General features: G+C 38.4%; 1 protein-coding gene across 10 annotated transcripts in view; it reads left to right on the top strand.

Moving 5' to 3' along the window:
- ARHGAP21 (Rho GTPase activating protein 21) overlaps positions 1–22,858 on the top strand; it is a 129,450-nt gene that overhangs the window by 62,347 nt on the left and 44,245 nt on the right. For all 10 annotated transcript variants that reach the window (XM_042230534.2, XM_027976623.3, XM_042230533.2 and 7 more), the window contains one exon: positions 20,733–20,825. In XM_042230534.2, coding sequence (XP_042086468.1) covers positions 20,733–20,825 — 93 coding nt within the window. The remainder of the gene's footprint in view (positions 1–20,732; positions 20,826–22,858) is intronic.

Genomic DNA, 22,858 nt, shown 5'->3' with positions numbered 1-22,858 from the left:
AGTCAAGCAGTATTAAAAAAAAAAAAATCACTGATGCAACTTTCAGGTAAAATTTGGTTAACGTTGTATTAGCCTTTCAGACTTGTTCTTTAGTTTCTTCATTGTTTTTATAATTGAACATGTACTGTTGGCTTAAATCTGCTGGGCTTAAGGATAAAGCATCATTACTTTAATGTCTGTAATTGGTTTTCATCTTTGATTCAGTTACATAATGACAGATAACACTTTTTTTTGTTTTGTGTGTGTGTGTGAAATGATAAGAGCGCTTACAGGTATTTACCCAAGATGAATGAAACATGCCTGCAAAAATACTTGTACAGAATTGTTCATAGTTGGTTTTTCATATTAAATAAAGCATTGGATTGAGCTGACCAAAATAGTAAACAACATATGAATGGGTGACTAAATTGTGGTATATCTGCTTGTGGACTACACATGGCATCAGGGATCAATCTCAAAAACATTTCTTTTCTTAAGGTGAAATTCACCTAATATAAAGGTCACCATTTTAAAGTGAACAATTCAGCGACATTTAGCACAGAATTAAAAGGCGTGTGTACAATGTGTATCTGCCCCCTCTATCTAGTTCCAGAATGTTCCATGACCTCAAAAAGAAAGCCATGTCTCCAGTAGGCAGTCATTCACTGTTCTCCCTTTGCCCTGGTCCTGGGCAACCCCCAGTCTGCTTTCTGTCCCCGAGGAACTTAACCTATGTGAAATGTTTGATATAGGTGGAATCATACATGTGCAACCTTTCTTGTGTGGCTTCTTCCACTTTAGTGTTGATGTTTGTGTCACAGATATCACAGAGAAGGCGATGGCGCCCACTCCAGCACTCTTGCCTGGAAAATCCCATGGGCAGTGGAGCCTGGTAGGCTGCAGTCCATGGGGTCGCTAAGAGTCAGACACAGCTGAGCGACTTCTTTCACTTCTCACTTTCATGCATTGGAGAAGGAAATGGCAACCCACTCCAGTGTTCTTGCTTGGAGAATCCCAGGGACGGGGGAGCCTGGTGGGCTGCCGTCTATGGGGTTGGACAGAGTCGGACACGACTGAAGCAACTTAGCAGCAGCAGCAGCAGCACATATATCAATACTTCATTCCTTTTTATGGATGAACAATGGTATGTTGTTTGTACATACCACAGTTTGTTTATCCATTCATTTGAGCTGTTTCTGCCTTTGAAAGTGAAAGTGTTAGTTGCTCAGTCCTTTCCAACTCTTTGCGACCAAGTGGACTGTAGCCCACCAGGTTCCTCTATCCATAATTCTCCAGGCAAGAATACTGCAGTGGGTTGCCATCTTCTTACTCCAGGGGATCTTCCAAACCCAGGGACTGAACCCAGGTCTCCTACATTGCCGGCAGATTCTTTAGTCTGAGTCACTAGGACCCCATGGACTGTAGCCCACCAGATTCTTCTGTCCATAGATTTCTCCAGGCAAGAATACTGGAGTGGGTTGCCGTTTCTTTCTCTAGGAGATCTTCCAGACTCAGGGATTGAACCCAGGTTTCCCGCGTTGCAGGCAGATTCTTTACAGTCTGAGTCACTAGGAAGACGCCTTTAGATTGTTATGATTAGTGCTTCAAACATGCGTATACAAGTATTTGTTTACATTCCTCTTTTTAAATTCTTTGAGGTATATATGTAGGAGTGGAATTGCTGGGTCATGTGGTAATTATTTGTTTAACATTTTGAGGATCTACTGAACTGTTTTTCATACCACCTGCACCATTTTTACATTTCCATTGGCAATATATGATTTACATATATCTTCTCTCATTCTGTAGGTTGTCTTTTTACTTTCTTGATAATGTCCTTGGATGCGCACAGTTTGAAGTTTTGGTGAAATCTTGTTTATCTACTTTGGTTTCTCATGCTTTTCCTATGAAACTTTATTTTGATTAATGAAGAAGGCAAGCACCAAACAGTACACACTGTCTAATTCCATTTATGTGAAACTCTAGGAAAGACAAATCTAAACAAGTCTGTGGTTGCCTGAATTGACTGGAAAGGGGCACAAGGGAAGTTTTTGGCTTGATGGGAAGGTTCTAGATCTTGATTGTGGTGGTGGTTGCATGGGTCTGTACATTTGTAAAAGCTTGTGAACTATTAAGTGGGTACATTTTATGGTCATAAGAAAGTTGATTTAAAACAAAAAACATATTCGATTCAGTTATTCAGTCTACTGTTGGTGGATATTTAGATTTGTTTCCAATGTTCAGCTGTTTCAAGCAGTACAACTCTGAGCCATCTTTTTACACGTACTTTGTGCATGTATGTGCTCACTTCTGGTGGGTGTGTATATCTAGGAATGAATGGCATTACTGAATCATAGGTACGCACATAGGTATGCACACATTGGGTAGGTATGACGAACACTATAATCATTTCCAAAGTGATTATACCAGTTCACACATCCATCAGCAGGGTATGAGAATTCTAGTTGCTCCATATCCTTACTAACACTTGACATTTGTCTTTAATTTTATTCATTTTAGTGAGTGTGTGGTGGTGTGGAATTTGGGTTAATTTAAAGTTTCTTGACACTGATGAAGTTGACTACCATTTATTTGGTTATTAGCTATCAGTCCTTTTAAATAATTAATTTGTAGGAATCGTCAAATATTTTTGATGAAGACTTTCTTAGTTTTGTATTTAGCAGATATTCTGCTGTGACTTGCCTTTCAACTTCTTATTAGTGATTCTGATAAAGGGAAGTTCTTATTAGTGATTCTGATAAAGGGAAGTTCTTAATTTTAATTTAGTCCAAATTATCAATCTTTTCTTTTATGGTTAGGGCTTCCCTTATGGCTCAGATGGTAAAGAATCTGCCTACAATGCAGGAGACCTGTGTTCAATTCCTGGGTCAGGAAGATCCCAGATTATCAATCTTTTCTTTTATAAAGTTAATACTTTGAATATTATTGTAGAAATTTTTTTTCTACTACAAGGTCATGAAGATATTCTCCTTTATTATTTTCCAAATACTTTATTGTTTTGTCCTTGACAATTAAACCTACAATTCACCTGTAATTGGTTATTTTTACACGTAGTATAGGATCAAGGTAAATTTTTTCCCATTATGGATATGAATTGGCCTGGCAATATTCAGTGAAAAATCTGTACTTTTTCTACTGCTCAGTAATACCACCTGCTCACACAGTGTCTCTATATGTTTTGGTTGGTTTCTGGACCTTATTCTATTCCAGGGATTGACATATGGCTCATTTTTTGTACAGCTTCCAAACTAAGAATAGTTGTATATTTTTAAAAGGTTGTTTAAAAAAAGAATATGAGACAGAGACTGTATGAATCCTGCAAAGGCTAAAATATTTAGCATCTGGCCCTTTATAGAAGAGTTTGCCAAACTCTATTCCATTCCATTGGTCACTTTCTTTGGAGCAAGACTGATCTTAATTACTACAGCTATATAATAAGGGTTACTGTTAGATAGAATAAGTTTTCCAGTTTTGTTTTCAAGTTTGGATTGGCTATTCTTGTCCATCTGCAGTAACACACACACACACACACACACACACACACACACACACACACATACACGAGATATAATGGAAAAACCTGAATGAACTTTTTAGTAAACCCAATACAAATTCTTCTAGAATTTTGATTGGTTTTATATTATTTACAGTAGTTGAATATTTGAAATATTGAATCTTTTAATCTATGAATGTGGTATATCTCTTCCACGAATGAATTTTTAATTTTTCTGCATCTTTTCAGATAATCATTGGACTTTTTTTCTCCTTTAAACTCTTAAAATAGTGAATTATGGGTTTCCTCGGTGGCTCACATGGTAAAGAATCCACCTGCAGTACAGGAGACCTGGGTTCCATCCCTGGGTCGGGAAGATCCCCTGGAGAAGGGAATGGCGACCCACTCCAATATTCACGCCTGGAAAATCCCATGGACAGAGAAGCCTGGCAGGCTACAGTCCGTGGGTTCACAGCATGGACACGACTGAGCAACTAAACATAGTGAATTATATTGATTTATTTTTTAAATGTTAAATTGACTTTGCATTATAGAACTAAACCAAGATTGTTCCTAATGTATGATACTTTTTGTATATTACCAGATTTGGTTTTCTACTTTATTTAGAATTTCTGCAGGTCTGTTCAAGGATAGCTTTCACATGAAGGTGAACTTTGGTCTTTTTGAAATTTGGTGTATCATTTGGGTTCCTTGAGACGCAAACACCAAGACAGAAACAATGGAAAAACACTATTAGGCATGGCACAGGTTGATTGGAGGAAATGCCTGTAGAAAGGGGCAGCAAGGATGGGGAAGACTTAAAATTGTGATACAGGTCTGTCACCTGGGAAAGAAGAGAGAAAAGGAAGGATTTGGTAGGAAGGCAATTATGGCATAGCTCGTAGAAGGCCTGTATCGGGCCAGAGAGGAGTCCCCAAGCCAGCACTGGCCCTTAGGAGAATCCTGCTTTGCGGGGGTAGGAGAGTGGCAAATGTGAACATGATGGTATTTTATTTCTATTTTTATGTTATGTTTATATTATTTACTTATTTATGTATATCACTATATTATTATTTATAATATTTATATATAGTGAATGTATAATAAATATGAATATAAGTATATAAATATTTTTGAAATATATAAATATAAAATATATTATCTATAAATTTAAAGAGATTTATATATATAATTTGAAACTATGATGTGGCAAACCTAGACAACATGTTAAAAAGCAGAGACATGACTTTGCTGACAAAGGTCCATACAGTCAAAGCTATGGTTTTTCCAGTAGTCATGTATGGATATGATAGTTGGATCATGGGGAAGGCTGAGCACTGAAGAATTGATGCTTTTGAATTGTGGTGCTGGAGAAGACTCTAGAGAGTCCCTTGGACAGCAAAGAGATCAAACCAGTCAATCCTAAGGGAAATAACCCTGAATACTCATTGGAAGGACTGTTGCTGAAGCTGAAGCGACCAATACTTTGGTCACCTGACTATTCGACTCTTTGGAAAAGACCCTGAGGCTGGGGAAGATGGAAGGCAAAAGGAGAAGGGGGCAGCAGAGGATGAAATGGTTAGATAGTATCACTGACTCAATGGATATGAATTTGAGCAAACTCAGGGAGATCGTAAAGGACTGGGAAGCCTGGTGTGCTGCAGCCCATGGGATCACAGAGTCGGACACAACTTAGCGACTGAACAACAACACAATGTGTGTGGTTTTTTTTTTAAGATTGAAAGAGCTTGTAACTTTTTGTTAAAGGGCAAACTTGATAGCTTTCCATATGTTCAATAGTTTTCAAGTGTTTGAAAGGATATTTTGCACAAGGGGGAGTAGATGCCATGTCTGATCACAGATACAGGGATGGTTTCACAGCTAGTGGAAGATGCAGGTAGTCTCTTTCCCTGATTTTCTTATGGAAAATCCCTACTCGTATTTTGGACACAGTTAATCCAAGTGATTGTGGTAAACAAGTAGAGACTTTCTGCTTCCTCATATACCTGTTCCTGAGAGGTAAAGACAAACACAGACCTGACACAGGAAAATAGAAAAATAAGAAGGGAGATTCTGTCTTATCAATAATTGGTCATCAGAAGGTTCAAAGTAAAATTTTCCTACATACTCAGACTAGTCATTATGTTTATTAAGAAAATGTTATTATGTGTTACTTTGAGAACAGAGATCATTAAGGGGAGAAACTGTCATTGAATTTTGGAATTTTCACTGAATTTTGAATTCATCATTGAATTTTCAGTGCCTGCTAAGTGCATGACACATAGTAGGACCACAAATATTTGTTGAGTAAATGTGTTGAATAAAGGGGGTGCCACTGCTTTCACATGGCACTATTCCCAAATGACTTTCCCCAAAACTGCAGAAGTTAGCACATTAGTATCTGACCTCACCTGTTGAACTGTTATCTCTTTTCCCAAAACTGTTCCTTTCTATTTTTCTTTCTCCCATCAGTCTCCCTTTAACACAAAGTCTCAGTGACACTTTTTAAAACCAGGAATCTTATTTCATATAGTTGATAAGTGTATAAGCCGGAACACTAATAGCAAAAATACAGTAATCCAGGACCTTAGTAGGAATTTGTAAAATAAACTGCTACATTGGTCAAGTTCAATGAGAAGTTAAAAAAAAAAAAATTAACTTCACTTTAGAAGGTCCCAGGAAATCATTTTTACAATAATCTAAAATGAAGGGAATTTGATTACATTACAAGTAGGTATTGTCAGAAATCCAATTTTTGGAGTAGATTTTAAGGCTTTGTAAGACATTGTATGAAGGTAGTTTGGCAGTCAAGATGATAAATGTAATTTTAAAATCTCTTTAATGGTTCTAAATCCTTTAGGAAATATGAAATCTAGGAGTTCAGAGAACTAATTGGAGATACTGAATAACAGAGCTATAAAGGTGAAAGTCCAGGGAAGCACATGTTTGGAGTATTAATGTTCCAAACTGTCCTGGAAATCACTTCTCTAAAGAAAATATTGTTCCAGAGATTACCTGTAACTAGGTGATCCTGAGCTGTCTTTTCTTAGTTGCTCTGTAACTTAAGACCTTGATCACAGACACAGCCAGATAAAGCCCTTTTTTTTTTTTTCCAGTTAGTCTGTACTCAAAATATGATTCATAGATCCAGTTAATAATAAAAAGTGATTTTTTTTTTTTCGGCCATGCCATGTAGGACGCAGGATCTCAGTTTCCCAACCAGAGATAGAATCTGTGCCCCCTGCATTGGGAGCATGAAGTCTTAACCACCGGACCCCCAGGGAAGGTCCCCCAAAGTGAATTCTAATAATGATTCTTAAACTGCTTTCAGAGCTTTAACAGTAACTTCATCTCCGGCGTGTAACTGCAATAGAAATATTTTGCGTATGAATGCTAAATGCATTAAGTCTAGAAATATCCTTCCTGTTGTTTATTCGTTCTCTTAGCTGATATTTGTTGAGTCATTGCCATGAGCCAGTCACTAAACTAATTGCTGGGAAGGGAGCAATATGGCCTCTAGTCTCACTTCCTTTAGCTAGTGATTCAGATGTCACCTGCTAGAGAGGACTTCCCTGCCCGTTTCCTAAAAATAGCATTCCCACCCCGCCTCTCCCTCTCCTTCCCTTCTCACCCTGCTCATTTCTCTCCTTCACACCTTTCACCACCCCTCCTGCTACTTTTTTCTCAGACGTTTTTCTGCCTCAGTTGGATTGTCGAGTGGAAAGATTATTAATATTTTTTAAATGTTAAAAGTAATTGGTTTGTATGTATTTATGGCCACATAGCATGTAGCATGTTAGTTCCCTGACCAGGAATTGGGAACTCAGAGCCCTAACCACTGGACTGCCAGGGAATTCCAACTTTATTTTATTTTTAATCTTTTTTAGGTCTTACAGTTCAGTGAGCTTCTATTTATTTATTTATTTTGGTCACCTTGCCCTGCATGTGGGATCTCAGTTCCCTGGCCAGGAATCAAACCCACATCCCTTGCCTTGGAAACACAGAGTGTTAACCATCGGACCACCAGCAAAGTCCTCCCAATTTTGCTTTGTCTATTACTTTTTTCTTTAAACCCAGAACAGTTCCTGGCCTATATACATTTAATAACTCTTTATATAGGATGGTAGAAGATGAAGGTGTAAAACAATTACACAAGGGTAGGAAAAGAGAAGTCTGCACAGCTGTGGCAGGGTCTGAGCGCAGAGAGTCGTCTAACCACCAGGGAAGGGTTTCTTAGATAGGGTGTGCTTTGTGCTGAACAGGATTTTATCAGGTCTCAAACCAGCATTTGAGAACAAATTTCAGAGGTATTTAGAAATTGTGTTTGCCCAACTTTGGTGGTAGGACTTGGGGGTAGAATGTATGTTACCAGTTAAAGATGAATTGTGATTTTTGCTTGGTTTTTCTGATATGAGTGAGTGGATGGATGGAGGTACCATTGATTGAGGGATGCAGAAGGGAAACACCCTCCTCCTCCTTCCCCGGGGAAAAAGTTTAGTTTGGGGTAAGTTAGAGCTTCTTGATGAGGGTGAAAGAGGAGAGTGAAAAAGCTGGTTTACAACTCAACATTCAAACATGAAGATCTTGGCATCCAGTCCTGTCACTTCATGGGAAATAATTGGGGGAAAAGTGGAAACAGTGACAGATTTTCTCTTTTTGAGCTCCAAAATCACTGCAGATGGTGACTGCAGCCATGAAATTAAAAGATGCTTGCACCTTGGAAGGAAAGCTTTGACAAAGCTAGATAGCATATTAAAAAGCAGGGGCACCACTTTGCCGACAAAATTACATATAGTCAAAGCTATGGTTTTTCCAGTAGTCATGTACGAATGTGAGAGTTGGACCATAAAGAAGGCTGAGTGCTGAAGAATTGATGCTTTTGAATTGTGGTGCTGGAGGAGACTCTGGAGAGTCCCTTGGACAGCAAGATTAAACCAGTCCATCCTAAAGGAAATCAACCCTGAATATTCATTGGAAGGACTGATGCTGAAGCTGAAGCTCCAATACTTTGGTCACCTGATGCAAAGAGCCAACTCACTGGAAAGACCCTGATGCTGGGAAAGACTGAGGACAGGAGGAGAAGGGGGCGACAGACGATGAGAAGGTTGAATGGCATCACTGACTCGATGGACGTGAGTTTGAGCAAGTTCTGGGAGACAGTGAAGGAAAGAGAAGCCTGGTATGCTGAGGTCCATGGGGTTGCAAAGAGTTGGACACCACTTAGTGACTACATCAACAACAATATTTCTAATGCCTGTAGAATGTTCAGTACCTAGCTGAAGTTTTGGAAGTGGAGCTCATAAGGAGAGGTGAGAGCTGCAGATAAATTTGGAAGCCATCATTCTGTATGCTACAGTTAAGCACTAGTCACAAATACAGTCAGAGATGATGACATCCAGCATGAAGGTAGACCCCAAGGGAAGGCAGCATCTTAGAGCTGGTCAGAGAAAGAAGAGTCAGAAAGGAAGTCTGGTAATAAATTTTGTAAGGTATAAGGACAACCAGGAGGAGTTGATGGCTTGCTAATTAAGAGAGGATCATATTCGGGGAGGGTGGGTAACTTGTCATCCATCCTAGAAGATTCTTTAGGATGTAGACTAAAAAGATACCGTTGGATCTGACCTGACTGACAAGTAGCAGATTGGTAAAGTTACTGAGAACCGTTTGAGGGCAGTGGGCAGAGGGAATCAGGCATGTCAGTGGGCTGTGATGTGAATTAGATCAGGGAATGGGTGGGAGGTGGGGGTGGGCGTGCTGTCCCCCAGAGATTCTTGTCAATGTCTGAGAAACTGGATTAGAAGTGAAGAAATGAAGGTAGGTGTGAATGTAGACTATTCTTTAAGAAGTAAGAAAATGAAGGGATGGAGAATGAGAGGTGGTAGCTATGTGGCAGAGTGGGGAGAAGTTCCGTTGTTTTTTTTACATTTGGAAAGCTTTTGTGTGTTACAAGATCTGGAGAGAAGAAGAAAGAGATTGGTTTTACAGTTGAGAAGAGGCCATTTGGGGAGCCGAGTCCTGAAGAATGCTGGTAACTAAATCCTCAGCTGAGGTAGAACAAGGGGAAGTAAGGGTGTTTTTGTCGTTCAGTCACTCAGTTGTGTCCGACTCTTGGCAACTCCATGGACTGTAGCTTGCCAGGCTCCTCTGTCCTTGGGGTTTTCCAGGCAAGAGTATTGGAGTGGGTTGCCATTTCCTTCTCCAGTGGATCCTTCCAACCCAGGGATGGAACCCTCATCTCTTGCATTGGCAATCAGGTTCTTTACCACTGAGCCACCAGGGAAGCGGAGGTATGGGTAGGAAAAGATTTTTTAAAAGAAAAAAAAAGAGGATACAGTAGTTGAGATAGAGTGAAGTAAGAGGTACAGTTATCTAAACAGTGTGAGGAATCAAGATGGCAGAGCAAGTCCTCAAACGTTATGAGAAGCTTGATATGGCAACCTCAAGGGAAAGGGAATTAAAATATTCAATACAAGCAAGAGACTCTAGTCAGTAGTGTCAAACACTTAGCTCAACTGGGAAACTCTAAATCAGTGGGTTATACAGTTTGACTCAGTGACATCGCACCAAGAACGAGAGCAGAGGGAGGGTCTGGTTGGAATTGTCCGTAGCTGGACGTGGGCAAGTGGAGTGCTTTGGAAGGTCAAGGGGGAGAGGAAGTTGAGGTTGCGGGTGAGTTTGGTTGTAATACTGATCTGTGGGTAAACATGAGAAAGTGATTTCTCATAATCACTTTGGAGATTAAAATACAGTTCATGGGAGATTAAAATACACTTTAGGAGACTGGATAGTCTTGAAGACTAGAGAGGACTGAGGTTTTGAAGAAAGATGGGCAGGTTTTATCAGTTACGTGGTCAGGCAGTGGTATGGTCAGGGATGGAAAGATAGTCGCCTGTGGTCAGAGCAGTGTGGCACATTTTTCTGGGTTTGCAGAGAACTTAAAATCCAGTACAACTGGAATAACAGGACTGTGAATCCACATGCGATACATACTTTGTGAAATTCCTGAAGCTTCAGAGAGGGAAAAAAACGATGTTGCAGACACTTCAAATACTCCAGAAGACAGATCCCAGGACTGTTTTGTTTGTCGCAGAGTAATCAACTCCTGGCAAGTTGTCTGTTGTCCGGACTCAGTAAATATTTGTTGAATGAATAACACCCTCCAGAGTATTTCTTGACTGGGAGATTTATAATGCCAGAAAATTATGGCTCGCAACTGACACCTAGTGGTGGTATACTCAAATTACTAATAAGTGACAGCGTTTTCTTTCTTATTTCAGAGAAATCGTACAGATCAGTTGCAGTAACAGTAATAGCTTTGTTCCTGAAACAAGTCTCTGAGTTGATTTTGGGCAGTCTTGCTATTGGCATTTACCAGGACTTTAATTTGAAACAATCAGCAGTAATATTTACAGAACGTCCACTGTATGCCAGACACTGTTCTGTGTGCCAGAGATTTTCATGTGGTGTATATTCTCTTGTATATAGGACATCACTGAATTTGAATACATAGATAGAGCATTCCACTCGTTCCAGAACTTAATTTTAGGGTGGTTTTTTTTTTGTGTGTGTGTGTGTGATTTTATATGTGAGACCTTTCTAAATTTGTTTCATAGCTTTTGGTGCTAACATTTCTGTGTCATGAAATACTTTGCCTTAATGTTAGGCTTTTAGGGAGATTGAGGTAAGGAAGTCTCGGGTTTGTTGTCAGTTTATATGATACACGTTGTGCAAGATAACTATATAGTATGGAGAACTGTGTCAGATTGTATCTTTCCTTCATTGTTCAGTCACTAAATCGTGTCCGACTCTTTGTGACCCCCATGAACTGCAGAACACCTGGCTTCCCTGTCCTTCGCTGTCTCCCGGGCCTTGCTCAAACTCATGTCCATTGAGTCAGTGATGCCATCCAACTATTTTGTCCTCTGTCACCCCCTTCTCCTCCTGCCCTCAATCTTTCACAGCATCAGAATCTTTTCCAATGAGTGGGCTCTTCGCATCAGGTGGCCAATGAATTGTAGCTTCAGCGTCAGCATCAGTCCTTCCAATGAATATTCAGGATTGATTTCCTTTAGGATTGACTGGTTTGATCTCCTTGCTGTCCAAGGGACTCTCAAGATTCTTCTCCAGCACCAGAGTTTGAAAGCATCAGTTCTTCAGTGCTCAGCCTTCTTTATAGTCCAACTCTCACATCTGTATATGACTACTGAAAAAACCATAGCTTTAGCTATACGGATCTTTGTTAACAAAGTGATGTCTGTGCTTTTTACTATGCTGTCTAAGTTTGTCATAGCTTTGCTTCCAAGGAGCAGGAAGTAAAGTTCTGATATGTTAGTAATCATGCTGACATATTTAAAGTATTTATGAATGAATTGACATGATACCTAGGATTTGCACTAAAATACTTTAGGAAGAAAATTTGAGTGTAAATGAAACAAGATGACAGATTTTGAATAATTATTTAAATTATGTTCATGGCCAGAGGTTATTCTACTGTTTTTCTCTACTTTTGTAAATTCTAGACATTTTCCACACTAAAAAGTAAACAAAAAAATCAGACTGGTGTGGGTAGAAAGAAAGTGTGTTATGATTAAGTTAGAACATGATCTGTATATTAATATTTAGCAGATTTTCTTGCTTTGCTTTGTTCCATTTGATGTTGTTTGAAGATGAGATTGAATCGCAAGTGTGTGTTTGCTTATAATGGATGAAATGTGATTGAGACCTGACAGGTGGCACATTGTCTAGAGACTATTGGTATTTGGACTTTAAAGCTCATAAGATTTGTTGGACAACAGATTGGAGGCCTGGGAGATATAATTTAACATACTAGGCATCACTGTGGAAATGAGAGTTGTCTTAAGTGGAAGTTTGGAAACATTTAGGTTTAGAAAGCTGGAATGCGATTTTTTTTTTTTTTCCTCTCAGTGCTTCTGCCTTTACAGGGAAGAGAAGAGAAGAGAAAAGGACCCAGTAATCTGCCATGACAGTCCTCTTGCATTGGATTCTACTTAATTTTCATAAAAGATGTATATTCATCATTGATACATGTGGATTTTTGATGTTAAACAGTCTGTTAGGCTCTAAAAGTGTTTTGTATGCCATTAGCGAACCAGACCCCTAAAATGAAAATTAGAAGCCTGTTTTCTTCCTTTTTTTAGAAGTCTGTTCTCAACAATTTAAAAGGAGCTATAAAATATTTCAGGCAAACAGAAAAATAAAGGGGAAATGTAACTTGCAAATGCTTACTACCTATGTCATCCTAATATTTCAGCACCACCTCATTCCTCTCTGTCTTTCTCTAAGACATAAATTATTACAAATATGACTAAGGCCTTTCTATACAGTTTCTTTTCTATTCTCGTCCCCCCAGATGTAATTACTAGTCTGAATTTTGTATTTATCACTTCTGCCTTAGTAGAGCCATATTCCTAAACTTAGGCTTAGTAAGTGCTTCCCCACGCCCTGGGTTTGTTTTTTTCTTTCTTCGCCTGTAGCGATCTACAGCCCAGCAAAGCGAAACAAAGATCATTTTTCATTATTCACATTTAACTTTGATATAGCTGTCTCAATCTACAGGGTTTCAATTATTAGGGGTCTGAAAAATAGATTTTAATTTCAATGAGCTATTTAATTGATTTTCTTTAAATAATTAATGCCTGGAGCCTTAGCATTCCATTATGTGACCTCTTTAGCTTTCTGCCTTTGTGGAGAGCACATGCCTTCTAAGGCTTATCTAACTTTCATATTAAGCCCAGTTTAATTTCAACAGCCTTTTCTTGTGTAGAGATAGAAAGAGCATTTCTTTGTTTTTGTCTCTCTCTCTCTCTTTTTTTAATAGCAAAGAAATAGATAAAAAAGAACTTAAATCCATCATTATGAAAACAGATTTGTTTTCATTTAAAAAGTTGTTTGATAGCATGTTTGTGAACTCTGAGAGAGAAGGAAAATTAAAAAAAAAATCTCAATCTGAGTAATTGCCATTGTTTTCTGCTGCTTTGCTTTTGGTTGAAATGTAAGATGGTATTTCTTTGTTTAAAGAATTTTTTTAATTTTAACTGCTAAGAAATACATTTCTCTTGTCCCTGTAGGGAACAGAGAACTATAGGATTCCCTGATCTATCCCTCTGTGTGTCTTCACTATAGGCTCTTGTTTGTAACTGGTTTAGTTCAAAATCTGTTGCTTCAGAAAATAATCAGTTTGCTTTAGTCTGCTTGCTCTGTGTACTTCATATTTGAAATTTTGAAACAATCTAAATCCAATTGTTTTAGGTTTTAGCGTTCTCCAGAGAAGAGGGTTATTAGAGCTTCTGGCTTTAAGACACAATCTCTTTAATACACTGGGCTTCCTAGATGCCTCAGTGGTAAAGAAACCTCCTGCCAGTGCGGGAGATGCTGAAGTCATGGATTCGATCCCTGGGTCGGGAAGATCCCCTGGAGAAGGAAATGGCAACCCACGCCAGTATCCTTGCCTGGAGAATTCTGTGGACAGAGGAACCTGGAGGGCTACAATCCTTGGGATCCCAAAGAGTCAGATGTGGCTGAATGACTGCACGTACACACACTCTTTACGGCAGATTTGTAGTTTGTGTCAGAGTTACTGGAAATGTTTTAGTGCAGTCTCCCTTCTTTTTTTCGTTGTTCTTTGGTTTCTGCTCTTCAGCTTCCCTCTGCTATGACGGTTAAGTTTGTATCGTTCCCCTCTAGACCAGTATTTAATCATGCCCTGACCCTGTGACAGTGCTGTGTCCCTGGCCTCATTCACCCCTGCTCTCTACGTAAACCTAAAGGGTTATCATCAGACTTAGCATAGTAGTAACTTTCCTTAAAAACCTACTTGTATGAAGCATTATATAAATATGTTAATGGATTCTCTCTTCTAATCCTTATAACAACCTTGCCAGGTGAAAATAAATAAATGATCATCATTCTCATTTTCCCATGAGTTAACCAGGGCACCAACAGATCATTTGTTTAAAACCCCTTGAGGATGGGATTGCCAGATAAAAACATAGGATGCTGAATTACATTTGAATTTCTGATAGACAATAATTTTTGCAAAATCCAGTAACCCTTCTTGGAAAGTACGTGGTAGAGCTGGGATTTTAAACCCTGTAATCCGGTCATAGGTCTCAAGCTGTTGACTGCTGCATTGTATGGGATATGGAGAGTAAAAATCATGCCCACCTGGATGCTCATTCAGTGTTTGGATGGCAGCTACCACCTATTCATTGTTGCTTCTCTTAGTTGTCCCCCCCCCCACCCCAACTAATCATATTTACTGAAATGTAAAAGTATTTGCATTCTTTCTGATTTCAAAGTGTCACTTTCACCTTCAAGTAACTTCATATATGCTTTTTACATCTTCTTATCTAAGTCTTTACTAATTGTATGTTAAGTGGCAAAATAGAATAAAATGGGCCTTTCCTGGAGTACATGCCCATTTTAGCCATTCTTATTCACATAAGATCACCACCATGTTCTTCCTTTTCTCAAAGACAGAAAGATTTAGTTACATGTGTGTGCTAAAAAGACACATTTCCCTTTTCTTCTGGTAAGGAAGTGACGCTTAAATAAGGTCTTTAGAAAACTAAGAAATTATAAACTACGCATGCAGAATGGAAAGAGACGTTTTACTGAGAATGGCCAAGGAAGCCACTGACTCCGCCAAATGATCCTACAGGGAAGTAAGGGGTGAATTTTCCTGATGAAGCGCCACAGGGTTGGACTTTTAGTTTTGCACGTCTAGAAACTGATTGTAAAAAACCAAAGGCATAGGAGATTGAACAACACAGACTTTAAATCTGATGCCGGTGATTTCCAGCTCTAGTGGAATTGCAGAGAGCATATATTAAAAAGAAGACACTCTTAAAATTAACGAACTATGTGTTTAACATAAGACTTAAAGTCAAGGCATATAGAAATTGAAGAGAGGGATCTTTCTTAGTAAACCTGTCTGTAATTAATGGATGCCTCTGGGAAGATTTTCTATTGTCCGGAAGAAATTAGATAACATCTACAGTAGTGATAGCAAGTCAGAATTCTGTAGAGAGTCTAGAAAGGAAAGTGAACAAGAAGGATCAGAGTACAACTCTCAGCAGGTAAAATAGTGTTTGCTGTAAGGCCGGCCCTCCTTTTACTGTACTCCATCTTCATGTATTTTCAGGCACGGTATATTGAAGGATTGGTCGATATGTGGCAAAGTCGCTCTGAACTTATAGTGGTGGTCATTGCCAAGTTATTGTTTCCTTTATAGAAATTAAAACCAAATTACTTTGAACTGCATTTATTCTGTGTAAGTGAAAGTAATTAACCTCCAATTAAAATAAATACATTTATATTTAAAAAAAGAAAGTTCCTATGAGAACTTTCAGAAGTCACTATATTGCTATATAGCCAGCTTTTTACTATTTTGTAGAAGTCATTAATAGTCATTTATATTTTTGTGTTTTTTTTTAAATGTAGGTATGATATAATCACCTTTGGGACATGGTGGACTGCAAGTCATTAATAAAAAGAAAAATATGTCCTTTCTTTTATTATATAAATCTTTTCATGAAGCAATGACTTGATACAGCAAAACTTATTAAACCTTCAAATCTCTAGCCAAGTACAAAGTAAATGGTTTTCTTTAAACACCCACTGCTGTGAATGTTGAGTTGGCTACATAAGGACCTAGCCTGATTACCAACTTGTTTGGAATTAAGTGTTTGCGTTTTAAGTGACTTAAATTGAAAAGAATTTTTTTTTCCTGTTCAAACTAGTTGTAAGAGAAAGCTTGATGTAAGATTTAAATAAGAAATTTGTTCATTTATTGAGCAATGATTTATCGAATGTCCATTCTGTGCCAGGCATTGTTAGGTCTCTGAGCATCAGTGAATGTGACAAAAATCCCTGCTCTTCATTTTAGTTGAAAAGACAAACAAGCAATGTGTAAACGAATAAATGTGTAATTGTAAGTAGTGGATGACCAGTTCTGTGAAGTAAAAGCTTGGCACATACAGAAAAATTTTCCAAACTCTGTATTATAATTTTCAGAGTACAGCAAATGCCCTGTCTGTCTGTCTGTATTCCACAATTAACATGTTTAAGATATATTTGCTTTATCTGTCCATCCATATGTGTGTCTGAGTGTCTGGCTATTTAGGTTTATTTTTTTCCTTCAAATCATTTGAAAATTATGTTGCAGATATCTTTCTCATTATAATAATGGAAATGTAACAATATAATAATAAAATATGATAATTGATGATTACTAATACTTCATCCCTAAGTATTTCAACAAACATCTCTTCAGAATGAGAACATTCTTCCTTATAGTAGAGAGTTAACTAGCATTTAGTTCTCTTACTTCCTTCAGTTGGGGTTGTCATAGCTAATGAAAAGTGACCAAAGGATTTAGACTATTTTCAGGTCATCTAAACATAGAGAGTTTATAGAGTTTCCTTGGGAAGAGATCTGATAAATAGAAATAGTTTTAAAAATTGAATGATAGCTACTTTGCAGGTGTATTTTTATGACTTTTCGAGTTTTTAATTCTTGAAAACATGGAACTAGTCTTCATCTAAACACTGTGAATGGAAATGCACATTTACTGAGAAATTGCTCCAGTTATAAGCTATGCTAGGCTTCCCTGGTGGCTCAGATGGTAAAGCGTCTGACTACAGTGCAGGAGACCCGGATTTGATCCCTGGGTCAGAAGGATCCTCTGGAGAAGGAAATGGCAACCCACTCCAGTACTCTTGCCTGGAAAATCCTATGGACGGAGGAGCCTGGTAGGCTTCAGTCTACGGGGTCGCAAAGAGTCGGACACGACTGAGCGACTTCACTTCACTTTTAAGCTATGCTGAGCACATTTATATGCTATCTTTTGAATCCTAGAAACTTTTCAAGAATGTTAAAACATATCTCTGTGCTATGAAAGAAAGAGTAATCATTTCTTTAAGTAAAAAGGTTTATTTAATTACAGCTGGACTATCTGGTGGCAAAGCAAGGAATTTGGATACCTGTCTTCTGTGGAAAAGCACAAGCAGTTTCCACTGTGTCTTGTTGCATTTTAAGGAGCGTTAGCATTCTCTACTTTTAGAGGCTCTCTTTCAAAATAAATAGCTAAATATGTAAGCGGAGTTGATGATAGATGTTGCTTTATTTGTTTCTTTTTTTTGAGTCACTTTTGTGGTTCAGTTCATTTCAAGCCACTCAGTGGTGTCCAGCTTTTTGCGACCCCATGGACCGCAGCACGCCAGGCCTCCCTGTCCATTGCCAGCTCCCAGAGTTTACTCAAACTCATGTGCATTGAGTCGGTGATGCCATCCAGCCATCTCATCCTCTGCCGTCGCCTTCTCCTCCTGACTTCAATCTTTCTCAGCATCACGGTCTTTTCAAACGAGTCAGTTCTTCTCATCAGATGGCCAAAGTATTGGAGTTTCAGCTTCAGCATCAGTCCTTCCAGTGAACACTCAGGACTGATCTCCTTTGGAATGGACTGGTTGGCTCTCCTTGCAGAGAGCTCCAAGGGATTCTCAAGAGTCTTCTCCAAGACCACAGTTCAAAAACATCAATTCTTTGGCTCTCAGCTTTCTTTATAGTCCAACTCTCATATCCATGCATGACTACTGGAAAAACCATAGCTTTGACTAGATGGACCTTTGTTGGCAAAGTAATGTCTCTGCTTTTTAATATGCTGTCTAAGTTGGTCATAACTTTTCTTCCAAGGAGCAAGCGTCTTTTAATCACCATCTGCAGTGATTTTGGAGCCCCCCCAAAATAAAGTCTGTCACTGTTTCTATTGGTTCCCATCACTATGAAGTGATGGGACCAGATACCATGATCTTAGTTTTCTTAATGTTGAGTTTTAAGTCAACTTTTACTCTCCTCTTTCACTTTCAATAAGAGGCTCTTTAGTTCTTCGCTTTCTGCCATAAGGGTGGTGTCATCTGCATATCTGAGGTTGTTGATATTTCTCCTGGCAATCTTGATTCCAGCTGGTGCTTCATCCAGCTCAGCATTTGTCATGATATACTCTGCATATAAGTTAAATTAGCAGGTTGACAATATATAGCCTTGACGTACTCCTTTCCCTGTTTGGAACCAGTCTGTTGTTCCATGTCTAGTTCTAACTGTTGCTTCCTGAACTGCATACAGATTTCTCAAGAGGCAGGTCAGGTGGTCTGGTATTCCCATGTCTTTAAGAATTTTCCAGAGTTTGTTGTGGTCCACACAGTCAAAGCCTTTGGCGTAGTCAACAAAGCAGATGTTTTTCTGGAATTCTCGATGATCCAGCGGATGTTGGCAATTTGATCTCTAGTTCCTCTGCCTTTTCTAAATCCAGCTTGAACATCTGGAGGTTCACGATTCATGTACTGTTGAAGCTTGGCTTGGAAAATTTTGAGCATTACTTTACTAGTGTGTGAAATGAGTGCAATTGTGCAGTAGTTTGAGCATTCTTTGGCATTGCCTTTCTTTGGGATTGGGATGAAAACTGACCTTTTCCAGTCCTGTGGCCACTGCTGAGTTTTCCAAATTTGCTTGCATATTGAATGCAGCACTTTCACAGCATCATCTTTCAGGATTTGAAATAGTTCCACTGGAATTCCATCACCTCCACTAGCTTTGTTCATAATGATGCTTCCTAAGGCCCACTTGACTTTGCATTACAGGATGTCCAGCTCTAGGTTGGTGCTCACACCATCATGATTATCTGGGTCATGAAGATCTTTTTTTGTATAGTTCTTCTGTGTATTCTTGCCACCTCTTCTTAATATCTTCTGCTTCTGTTAGGTCCATACCATTTCTGTCTTTTATTGTGCCCATCTTTGTATGAAATGTTCCCTTGGTATCTCTTATTTTCTTGAAGAGATTCTAGTCTTTCCCATTCTATTGTTTTCCTCTTTCTTTGCGTTGATCTCTGAGGAAGGCTTTCTTCTCTCTCCTTGATAGTCTTTGGAACTCTGCATTCAAATAGGTGTATCTTTCCTTTTCTCCTTTGCCTTTTGCTTCTCTTTTTACAGCTATTTGTAAGGCCTCCTTAGACAACCATTTTGCCTTTTTATATTTCTTTTCCTTGGGGATGGTCTTGATCCCTGCATCCTGTACAATGTATAAAAATTCATATAAAAAAAGTTTTATATGACAATTATGGATTCTTTATATTTGACACTCAATCAAATTCTGCCCAGCATTTCAGTCTAACAAAATGGATTAAATTTATCCCATACATGTATAAGCATTATTTTCTCAGTTACATTCTTTTTAAGGAGTCAGGGCTGTGTGTTCTGTTTTAGTTTCTGATTCAGTAGATCTGAACAGACTTCCTGGGTTTGTCAATACTGCCAGTCTGGGGACCACACTCTGAGTATCTACCTGTTTGTCCCCTCTCAGTACTTACCTTCGTACTTATCACTTACTTTAAACGTTCTCTCATCCATGACTCCTTTTTTTTTTTACTTCTGTGTATTGAAACTGTTAGTTGTTCTCAAATGTTAGTGTGTAGGTGAATCACCAGGGAAAATTGTGGACAAAGCAGATTTCTGACTGGACTCCAAACATTGATTTTTAGCAAGTCCCTGAGCTGGTCTGTGGATAGCAGTTGGTGAAGTCCTGACTTTCCCATTTGATCACCTGCTCCTTATCACCATGACTGTCTGTTGTGTTTGTCTCTGTTTTTTAATACTGTCGTATCGTTCTTCATTCATATGTCTGTCTCCCTCCCGCATCCCTAAAGGGAAAGAACTGTTTTACTTAGCATTATGACTTCAGTGCTTAATACCATGCAGTATTAAAAAGCAGTAGACTTGATAAAAGTAAATTACTGAACAAATTCAAAAAGAAAAAAGGCAGTAGACTTGAGTACCACCTGTATAATTTAGCTCTGTGATCTTGGAGAACTTACTTAATCTCCCTGAGCCTCCGTGTCCACTTTTGTTCCACGGTAATATTTACTCACTATGGAAATTAGCTCTCAGGCTGGTAGTATTTAGTGTAGTAATTTACATACAGAATGTTCCCAATAAATGGAAACCATTGCTACTGTGGCGGTTGTGTTATGAAAGAAGCAAAATAAATGTTTGAGTTTGTGAAATACTCTTAATAATGACTTCAGCATTCAAATCCAGGATATGTGGTTAACACTTCATTAAAAGATCTTGGCTTAATTGTCTCAATTAAACATAGTTTCCTGTTTTGCTATTTTATGAAAATATTGTGAAATGAAACCATGCCTTGGATCTTTTCTCTCCCACAGGAAAACAAAGAAACCGCTTGGAACCCATGGACACCATCTTTGTTAAACAGGTGAAAGAGGGCGGACCTGCTTTTGAAGCTGGATTATGCACAGGTGCTGATATCTACAGAGTCTAAATTTCTTACTTTGTTTCTTCCATATTTCATTTTCCATAGTTTTCTTTCTCCTTCTGTATGTTTCTTTCTTCCTCTTCATATTAGTTATTTCTGAGACCTAGTTAGTTATATGCTTCCTGATACCCAAATAGATACATTCTGACAGAAATACAGAGTTGTACACGACTGAGCAACTTAGCCCACGCACACGCAATTTGTGGGCACTTTTGTTGTTGTTCAGTTGCTAAGTGGTGTCTGACTCTTTGAGACCCATGTACTGCAGCACGCCAGGCTTCTCTTTCCATGAGTTTGCTCAAACTCACATCCATTGAGTCAGTGATGCCATCCAACCATCTCATCCTTCAACCGTTGCCCTTTTCTCTTGCCCTCAGTTTTTCCCAGCATCTTTTCCCAGGGTCTTTTCCAATGAATCAGCTCTTTGCATCACATGGCCAAAGTATTGGAGCTTCAACTTCAGCATCAGTCCTTCCAATGAATATTCAGGGTTGATTTCCTTTAGGATTGACTGTTTTGATCTCCTTGCTGTCCAAGAGACTCTCTAGAGTCTTCTCCAGCACCAGAGTTCAAAAGTGTCAGTTCTTTGGCATTCAGCCTTCGTTGTAGTCCAACTCTCACATCCATACATGACTACTGGAAGAACCATAGCTTTGACTAAACAGACCTTTGTTGGCAAAGGTCCATGTTGTCTCTGCTTTTTAATATACTGTCTAGGTTTGTCTTAGGTTTTTTTCCAAGGAGCCAGGATCTTTTAATTTCCAAAAAACGGGCACTTTTAGTTACCACTTAATAATGGACTCTCAGAGGCCCTTTAAAACAACCTATTTTGCATACATTTAATTTTGACAAAGGTGAACAAAATAGTAAAATGATGAAGATATTTATTGATCTAATTAAAATAATCTTGGCGCTCCAAATTCCAGAAGAGCCTGGCCTGCCAGAGATGAATTAGTTCATTCCACCACAAAGAGTAGCTTATTTTTTTGGTTAAAATGGTAAATTTTCTTTATTTAAAAAATTTTTATCAGTATAGTTGCTTTATAGTGTTGTGTTAGTTTCTGCTGTGCAGCAAAGTGAATTGGCTATACTTTTATATAAAACCCCTCTGTGTTGGATTTCCTTCCCATTTACACCCCTTAGTGCATCAAGTACAGTTCCCTCTGCTATAGAGTAGAATTCTCATTAGTTATCTGTTTTATTCATCGTATCAGTAGTGTATATGTGTCAATCCCAATCTCCCAATTCATTCCATCCCTCCAAGTCCCCAAAGAGTAACTGAAGTCTTCAGTGCAATGCAAGCAAGCCCAGCTGCATATCTGCAGGGTGTGGTCTGTTTGTTCTAAAATATTCTGTGACTTATGATTTTCATAAAAACTAGCTAGGACTTGGTTTAGAGTAATGCACACACTAAAATAGTTACCCCTTTCTCTTGTTTTTAAACATGAGATAATTTAAAATGGGAATTAATGAAAAACTATCTTTCACTGCCTTTTGATTAAAATATTTTCAGCTACAAGTATAAGTATTGGGTGTCATTCCTAAGATATATTAGGATGCACTGTTAATTTGTTAGTTGTTTTTTTTGGTCATAGTTGAGGGGCTGTGCTAGGCACATGAAAAGTACATTTTTTCTATTTTCTTCTTTCCCTTGTCCTTTCTCTCATTTATTTTCTTTTATGCTCCATTGAATTTTTTTGTGTCATCCAAACGTCATTTACCCCATTAAAATGAAGAACAAGTTAATATATATAAAGTCAAACCCATGTGCATACCCATATTTAAGTTCTGCAGTGTAGCACTAATCAGTAAACTAAAGAGATTGGGAGAATATGACAAAGAAATTAGTTGGACTAAAATTGGAGGACGCTGAACTTCCCTTGTGGTTCCCTGGTTAAGACTCCACACCAGGGCTGAGTCCCTGGTCGAGGAGCTAAGATTCTACATATTGCACTGCATAGCCAAAAAACTTAAAAAATAAATAAATAAAGTTAGGGGATTTACTTATATAAATAT

Source organism: Ovis aries, chromosome 13, assembly GCF_016772045.2.
Source record: "Ovis aries strain OAR_USU_Benz2616 breed Rambouillet chromosome 13, ARS-UI_Ramb_v3.0, whole genome shotgun sequence".
Classification (NCBI taxonomy): Eukaryota; Metazoa; Chordata; class Mammalia; order Artiodactyla; family Bovidae; genus Ovis; species Ovis aries.
This window is presented reverse-complemented; position numbering and strand designations above follow the sequence as displayed.